Source organism: Vespa velutina, chromosome 12 (genome assembly GCF_912470025.1).
Source record: "Vespa velutina chromosome 12, iVesVel2.1, whole genome shotgun sequence".
In the NCBI taxonomy this organism is placed as follows: Eukaryota; Metazoa; Arthropoda; class Insecta; order Hymenoptera; family Vespidae; genus Vespa; species Vespa velutina.
In genome coordinates, this window is record NC_062199.1 from 4,622,538 (window position 1) to 4,631,762 (window position 9,225).

Consider the following 9,225-nt stretch of genomic DNA (forward strand, 5'->3'; position numbering starts at 1 on the left):
TTCGTTGTTCGCTCTTCGCTGTTCGCTGTCCCATCTGTCTCTCTGTTAATTTTTTGCTTCGGTGTTTGTCCTTCTTAACATGTTTCACTCGTACATCAATCGCTGGACATTATTCAAAACTCTCTTTCGCATTCAATTTTGCCGCTATTTTTCATTCTCTCTCTCCTAATATCTCAGATCTTTATTTTCCATAACCATACGCACCTCGCAAAATGCACATAACCAATTACTATTAGAACCTTTCATTTCTTTATTTATCCACTGAATGGGTAACCTTATGCATAAACCCACACGTACGATTAGCAACCTTCTCGAACCTTTCCGTTTTTCAGTTAATTTGTTGACCGGCATATCTTATACACATAAAAAAACATACATCTTGCCAGTTTGTTTGATTAGATACATCAAATATGTGTATCTACATATTTGAGATACGTATACATAATATTAATACATAGTTTATAACTGAGTAATTAAAAAAAAAATCGTTGAATTAATTTCCATGTAATGAATACCGGTTTGATCAATTTATTACTTGGATGCGCACATATTCTGTCCTTGACTCATGTTAAGACTCGGTTACACACAGATGGTAATTTCAAATGTTGATTCGTATGATCTAACAACCAAACTATAGGGACTTATGTTATAAGATAAATACATTGTAAGTACCAGTATAATACATCGGTAGAAATTAAGAAAAGAGTTGTAAGGATCGGAAACAAAAAGGGTAAGAGATGAGATATATAAGAAGAGAAATTTCTTTTCGATAATAAAAAGATACTTCATAAGAGATTGTGCATATGTTTTACCTTCGCTTTATATTTTTCCTTCTTTATATCTGCATCCTTCTGTATATTAAAATAAATTTATTTCAGAAAGACATTACGGTCTTAGTGATATTCCTAGTGAAATTCCTACATATATATATATATATATATATATATATATATATATATATAAATTTTTTTTCTTTTTTAAAAAGTTAGTGCAAATAAATCAAAAAAATTAAAAAATTATATAACAATTTATTTCGATACAAATATAACTATAAATCAGATCACTCATATTCATTATCAACGATACAACAAATAATACGTTCCATTGCATATAAAAATCCGCAGACGATAGCATTCAAGCATTCGCACTCCAGTAGGACAGTCGAGTCTTATCAATATAACTGGCTATGCCTCAAATGAAGGTGTCTAGCACAAACTAAATCATACCAGTCTAACTTATAATATTCAGAATCACAACATACAAACATCCGAATTTTATCTCATTGTAATTCAAGAATTACCAATGCGACTCATAACACAACGACGATTGTATCATACTACAATAAATATACTGTGATATCTACTAAATCAATTATCTCACATCTACCTCACGAAGTTCCCTCAAAAGTATTTATGTTCTCCTGTTAATTTGGGATTATGCTGCGAGCGGTATTTTGAAATGAATATCGGTTTGATCATTTTATCGCTTGTGCATACATATGTCCTGTCCTTGACCTAAGTTAAAATAATTACACACAGATGAGAGCATCAAAAATATATTCGGTTATTGACGTAATAGCCAAATTATTGGGACTTTAGTTATAAGATAAATAAGGAACAAATTATACTCGTCTCCGATATTCTATTCCGAAATTATGAACTCTTGTTATTTGATAATTTTTTTGATGATTCTGTTCTTTATTCATGTTTTATTATCCATATATTCATATTGAAATATTTACATAAATGATACTTTTTGCAAAAATTATGTAAAACTGCCTAGTGGTTATGATGTAATAGCAACATTACTTGCGTTTGAAAGATGTGTTTTACATTTTTCTTGACTTTCTATTGGATAAAATTCAGTTGGTTCAATTTGCATTAAAAACTTCAATATTTCATAGTAGATATGACGTGGCATTATCTTGAAATTTGGTTTAGATTTGTTATTATATTGTAAACGATAAAAGTTAAAAAAAAGTGCTGCAGATAATGTTTTCTAAGAAATCTATTATACCATTTCAAAAATAGTATAAAATACATGTAATTTGGCACCAAAATAAACTTCTTGTTACACCGGATGGAAGTAACAGTACTTTCAGCAACATCTTGCGGACTAACAATTGGAGCACGCCTGAAACAAATATTCATTTTTATCATATTTATACAGTAATTAACTCTACAGGTACTAAACATTCATACCCAGAGAATTTAGCTGCAGGCATGCCCGTATTGTGAATGAAAGTCGGACATACTGATGTAATGCTAACGTCATGTCCATGAAACTAAATAAAATGTATAAACAGAAATAAAAAAATAATATAGGAACAAAAATATAGCCAACTAATCGATATTTCTATCAGCAAATAAATATACTAAATTAAGCAAAATACATACGTCTAATTCCATTTGTAATGCTTCACTGGAACCAACAACTGCATACTTAGACGCAGAATAATCTACGATTACCGGAAATCCAATGAGACCTGCTATACTCGCTATGTTCACAATATGCCCTTTGTTGCTTTCTATCATTGCCGGAAGGAATACTTTGACTGTCTGAAAAAGATTCTATTATTACAAGAATCTAGGAATTTGTTAGGAACACATATAGTTGCAACAAATTTATATATTTCATTACTATCATGAAGAAAATGTTTGTTATCGAACGATTACATACATTTGAACATACTTGCGGTACTGAATCGAATCAGCAAGTCAAAATGATTTTTCATTGATTTTTGGTCATCTAGACTCAACAAATCGATTGATCGATATAATCGCTGCGAATTTACATATAGTAATGATAACTGTGTTTACATTAATTCTGACACGATCAAAACTACTACATTCTTTTGATTTCATTCAAAAGCAGTCGGATGTCTATCAGATTTCAATTTACTATTTTCTTTTCCTCTTTTGAAAATGATAGACGATAGTGCTAATGAATTCACGCAAATAACAAGTAAAAACAATACATAAAATTTCCTCTAATTAGCCTTATAAACGAATTAACTTGCTGTACAACGATATGCACACGGATATATATATATATATATATATATATATATATATATATATATATATATATATACAAGAATATGTCATGAATACAGAGAGTAAAAATTTTTCGAGAAAATCTAACTGGCAGTATTTATGATAAATTTTATAAGTTCAAACGACTTGAAGGAGCAAAAATAAAGAACTATCAATCTAAAGATAGTCGGAAAACAGTTCACTTTACAACGATACGGTACGTTTAGATATTACGATCTTTATTCGAATCTGTAATCCACCGCAATGTTTGAATTATATTTTTTTTGATAAGCAACAACATTAAACAGTAATATACTAAATGATTTCGTTTAGAATTGAACGTATAAGGAATATATTATTGTTTTTCTTACCCAAAATAGACTCATAATATTTACTTCCATTAGACGACTAAAAAGATCATCCGAAGTCTTCCAGAAAATTCCAATATTTACCACACCTGCATTATTAATCAAAATAGTTACCTACAAATTAAATAAATATTTGAATAAAAATATTCTACTATTTACGTATAAAAGCGCGCGTTAGACGTTCTTTAACAACAAAAGTTATATAAGATATGTACCGAACGACTCGTTACAATACTTCACCGCAAATCATAGTGTCTGATTAGATTGGTATTGAACTTGAAATCGTAGAAATTAGAAAATATCCCGAAATTTAATACAAAACAATCGAAGATTGTCACGATATAAAAGAAAAGAAAATAGCTTCATTGATCATTAGCCAAAAATTTTCAACTAATTTTAACAGTAATTCTTCAAATATTAATTCCCCTAAATGACCCTAAAAATCGACAAAACTATAAATGAACTAAAATGGCTAATCTGATCCTTTAAGAAAATCCAATGTATTAGAATGTTATCTACTATCATTTTCTAAGCAAGTATATCGTTAGCACGAGAACGCCTGCATTCCATAATCCATCAATCTCAAGAAGAAGTTTCTCTCGAAAAATTGTTCGAGTGCAAATCAACAGAATTTTCCGCTATGTTCATCAATAAAAATCTAACAACATTTTGCATGTCATCTCACCTGACCAACTTCTTCTCTAACTATTTCAGCCGTTTTGTAAATATCATCACGATTACGAACATCGAAAACGTATCCGTAACAAGTACCACCGGTCGCTTTTATCAATTCCATCGTTTCTTCAATACCTGAAAGATAACGAAAGAAAATCAATCATTTATGTAAACATCTTCTGACGATTTTCGAAATAAAAATAATTCTTATATGCTTTTCTTATCATTAATTAATTTCAAACTTATAAGTTTTCAGTTAATTGTCACAACTGTTCTTAAATAATCGGCTCGGCCGAATTAATAAGTAAATTGTATACATGCATCATTTGACGAACGAAATTAAATATATTTAGATGTTTTTATTCGATATGCTATTAGTCAAAGGTGAAAACATTGTTAGGAAGAAATTAAAAATATAATAGAAAAAAGATACGTCTATGTATTTTGCTTTCATACATAATTCGGCAAAAGTTAAATATATAGTATTTTATAGTAAATAATTAATAATATTATTATTACTGAGTATATGTATCTCAGGATGAAAGTTATTTCATTTGTTCATGTCATTTTCACTGAATTTTCATAATACTGTATAGGAAGTAATAAATAGATAAACAAATATATGTATATGGACAGTTTCCAAAACAGATCGCCAAGATTTGAGTGCGTATTGTATTCATCGTAAGGTTGAAAAAAGCCGTGTAAGGTTGGATCCAAAAACGCCTATGTTTCTGGTTATTTTTTATATACATCAGATAATATGCTTCGCATTAACAGTGAATGCGAACAAAAGATTCTGTCAAAGGAATACGAAAAAATATTATTTTCAATAATTTCCATAAACAAACATTGAATCGGTTTCTAGTATAATTAAATTCTCTTTTTGAAACGTATTTCAATACTTTAAAGATGTCTTTAAAAGACGTTTTAAAGTGTATAGGATTAATTTTTTTATTACTATTTTCATCCTTACAGTAAGTATAAATGTGTAAGCAGAAATGAATTTGTATGACATAATGAAAACAAACAAAAAATTAAATGTTACGTCAAACTGTAGTTAGGAAAAGTGTATAAAAATAAATATATGCCTTTAAAATACAAATATGATACGCGTCACTCATCTATCTATTATTTCGAATAAATTGAGAATTTAAGAAGGGATTAAAATATATTATCAAAGTCAACTCACCTTTTTGGTTGATGTCCCAAATGACAACGATGGCACCATGATTAACTAAACTAAGGGCCAATGCTCTTCCAAGACTTTCAGCAGCACCAGTGATGAGAGCAATCTCACCAGAAATATTCTCCATTCGGTATTGCAGTGGAATAAATATTTTCATGATATTCCTAATGATTTCCATAAAGGTGAACATAATAGTGTTCATCAAAGGCCGAATGTTCCACATGTTTCCAATGAAATTCTTTTCGTTATTTTAGTGCCTTTAATGGACAAGTAATGTTAGAAAAACGCTTTGTTATAAATGGCGTCAGTTTCATTATGAAATTGAATATAATATATAAATTACATATTTTATATTTCGTTCAATTATAGCTTCTCATATTACCATTATTATCATTATCATAATCATTGTTATAAAATCGTGCTTTGATCAAGCCAATGTACCCTGTATCTACTTTTCTCAAAAACCTACGCGAATATTTCAACTTTCGTTCTAATTAAACAAAAATCTACTTCCGACTCTTAAAAACATTCCGTTCAAATATCATATACAGGCTCATAATTACATATACATTTGAACATAACTATTTACACTAGTACCCAAATTATTTATTGTATTGAGAAACGAGCTCATATTGCGTCCTAGATAAACCTGATCCCAAACCTAACAGACTTTTATTATGAATCTATTGACTTGATGAATTAGATCAATTATCGATAATTGATATATATATTTTTATTTAAAAAAAATAGATCACGTGCAGTTAAATGATTATTTAAAAACTTCTAATATATATAATATTGTAATTTTTGCATAGACTAACGATAATAAGAATGTATAAAAATTCTGATGATCGTTGTTTACTTACGTTAAGAAATCAACAGTTTTATTGATTAGAATCTCCCAGAATTGAATTACTATAAACTAAAAAAAGGAATAACGATAATAAATCAATGATTGTTTTCTTATAAGTGGAGTTTATCTTCTATCAATCATGGTTATCGTCTAACTGATTGAAGTTCTAACCAAATATTTAAGTAGTATCAACAAATGTAGTTTATAATGATGTCGATATAAACGAAATGGAGATATTGTAATCGAGATAATTATGTGAAACCGGAAGAGCATTATCCGTTTTTATAATTATTTATTATAATTACGCAATTAATTAATTGCGTAAGAGGTCAATATACTAGTTCAAAAAGATCATTTTTTACGAAACTGTATCACAATCTAATTATTTCATTCACAAGATATACTGACAAAATTGATCATAACGTTCTATGAACATACACTCTGTTTTCATTAGAAAATAAGATAAGATTAAATAAGACGTCAATTAATTATTTCTCTTGGCTACACATTACAGGATTATAATGAGAGAAATTCTTAATAATAACAGTTAACTTTACATAACAACAATAGACGTTCTCATTTATTTTTGATAGCATTTTTAGGACGACTAAATCATAATCGAATAATATTCGACTATGGCAAACAGCTTCATTGATATAAAAGTGTATCAATATGAGATTTAATTACTAATATTAAAAAAAAAATGACATAAGAATGGATTTTTAATTAACTATGTTTCATTTCAATTCGACCGAAAAAATCTCACGGAAAATGATCGAAGATCAAGAATGATCAAGATCTATTATTTAAGTCAATCTGAAAAAGAAATCGGTAATTCATAATGGTCGCAAAATTGAAAACTCTTTCATTAAAGTGAAACTAAAATAATAAACAGTCTTATGAGAGTGAAAAAAGGATTTAATTTTACTGTAAAAGAATAAGAAAAACTAATTCGTGTTCAAGGAAAAATAACTTTATTAACGAAGCAATATCCAAGATTTTATTCAACCTAACTGCACTAATAAAAGATTATCAAGTATGAGAAAATAACAAACTAATAAGCGATACACTGACCAACAGTAATAATTATAAATATGTATTTTCATAATCTCCAACAAATTTATTATTTAGATTTAATATATAAGAACAGCAAAAATAATTTGTACATAACGTAAAAATCTTTACGTAACGGATGTCTTTATCATTTTGATGACCTTAAAGTTGAATCGTGATTACACACATATTATTAATATATATAGATGTTCAAGTTTTTAAAACCATGCTATCAGAAATAAAAAGAAAAAAATAACGATTTTAAAACGATTCAGTAATTATTGAGAATTTTATATGTCTAATTGCGTAAACACTTAGTTTACGATGATTCTATATTTATAGAAAGATTCTACCGATTAAAAACACCCGTAGCTTCATGCTTCTTAATGTCATGATTAACAACAGGATTTGAATTTTCGTAGATAGAGTGTAGAATGGTGCTTGACATCAGTAAAAAACTGATATGACTTTGATAGAAAATAATTGAAATTTTTTTAAAAAACAAAGTTTTAAATTAATTATATAAAGTCGGAATATTGTTTTTCATTTACTTAATGATACTTACCAGTTTAATTTATAAAGGGTGTCTTCTTTTAATCGATATGGCCAAATATCTTCGATCCTATTGATTTTAATGGGTTGTTCAGAAAGTAATTTCGTTTTTTTTTTATGAAAATGAAAGATAATTTTTGTATAATGAACAAAATTTTATTAAATTATATATTGGACATTCTGATCCAATACCTTTTGCCATCTTTCTGGTAGTAGCATGATTCCACGCTCATAAAATTTTTGGTCTTTGCTGGCAAAAAAACTGATCGAGGTGGTTTTTGACCTCCTCATTTGAAGTGAAGGTTTTACCGTCTAAAAAATTTTGCAGTGACCGAAACAAATGATAATCCGAAGGTGCCAAATCTGGAGAATATAGTGAGTGTGGGATTGTATCCCATTCAAGCTGCAAAAGCTTTTGGCGAGAGACCAAACTTGTATAAGGTCTCGCATTATCTTGATGGAATATTACACTTTTTCTGTTGATTAATTCTGGCCTTTTCTATTAAAGTACATCATTCAGTTTGTCCAGCTGATGACAGTAGATTTCCGAATTAATTGTTGTGTTATCTAGTAAAATTTAAAAAAAAAACGATACCTTTAAAATCCCACCAAACAGACAGCATCACCTTTTTTGATGGATATTGGCTTTGGAAATGCTTTGAGCCGATTCATCTTTTTTCCTCCATGATCTCTTGCGTTTGACATTGTTATATACAACCCATTTTTCGTCCCCAGTAATGATGTGCTTCAAGAATGGATCATTTTCGTAACGTTTGAGAAGCGAATAACAAACGTCAACGCGATAACATAAATTTCTCTCCATGAGAACATGGGAACCCATGTATCGAGCTTCGAGGTTAAACCCAGGCCTTTCAAGTGATCATAAACAGTTGAATTTGATAAATTCAATCTCTCGCCGATCTCACGTGTTGTTATTCGCCGGTTTGCATCAACTAATGCCTTTATCGTGTCTTTATCAGCTTCAACCGGCCTTCCAGAACGTGGTGCATCTTCGACATCAAAATTGCCGGATAGAAGTTTTGCAAACTAGTTCTGACACTGGCTTACTGTCAACACATCTTCTCCATACACATCGGTTAATTTCTTTCTGGCTTAAACAGCATTTTTACCTTTTCTATAGAAAAAAAATAAAATATGACGAAAATGCTGCTTATTGCTCTTCATATTTAAAAGGGCACCAAACAAGAACTACTGAGTAGAATCAATTGGACTTTTTCACACATAAGCCTTGCTATATCAGCTCTCAAAATATATAATTATTATGCGGCTTAAGTGTGAAATTGGGTGCAAAAAAATACAATTAAATCCTCTGTCGGGAAAAAAACGAAATTACTTTCCGAACAACCCAATATATACAAAAACTAGTAAGATCGAATATATTTAGTCATATCGTTTGAAGTGAGACATATTGTAAAAATTTTATTTAACCAAGCCATTTTGTTATATTTCTTGTTATTTAGAAATGGTTGACATATCTTCAAT

The 9,225-nt window shown here is 29.1% G+C and overlaps 1 protein-coding gene and 1 long non-coding RNA gene across 2 annotated transcripts; both read right to left on the bottom strand.

Moving 5' to 3' along the window:
• Window positions 1–2,040: 2,040 nt before the first annotated feature.
• LOC124953416 lies at window positions 2,041–2,534 on the bottom strand. The gene is made up of 3 exons (XR_007102223.1): window positions 2,397–2,534; window positions 2,202–2,284; window positions 2,041–2,133 (listed from the first exon to the last, which is right to left on the bottom strand). It is a non-coding gene; the product is annotated as an uncharacterized LOC124953416 (long non-coding RNA).
• A 2,295-nt stretch (window positions 2,535–4,829) lies between these two features.
• Window positions 4,830–5,487, bottom strand: LOC124953542 (short-chain dehydrogenase/reductase family 16C member 6-like). Its single transcript, XM_047505067.1, has 3 exons — window positions 5,268–5,487; window positions 4,927–4,991; window positions 4,830–4,874 (listed from the first exon to the last, which is right to left on the bottom strand). The coding sequence occupies exons 1-3, from the start codon at window positions 5,485–5,487 to the stop codon at window positions 4,830–4,832; spliced, it is 330 nt and encodes a 109-aa protein (XP_047361023.1).
• Window positions 5,488–9,225: the final 3,738 nt, after the last annotated feature.

Excerpts from the sequence above, each read along its gene's own strand:
- LOC124953542 (XM_047505067.1), bottom strand. The coding sequence starts at position 5,487 with ATGTGGAACATTCGGCCTTTGATGAACACTATTATGTTCACCTTTATG. Across the intron at positions 4,992-5,267 it reads TTGGGACATCAACCAAAAAG|ACATCTTTAAAGTATTGAAA; the intron begins GTGAGTTGACTT and ends CGTCTTTTAAAG. Across the intron at positions 4,875-4,926 it reads ATACTAGAAACCGATTCAAT|AATCTTTTGTTCGCATTCAC; the intron begins GTTTGTTTATGG and ends TTCCTTTGACAG.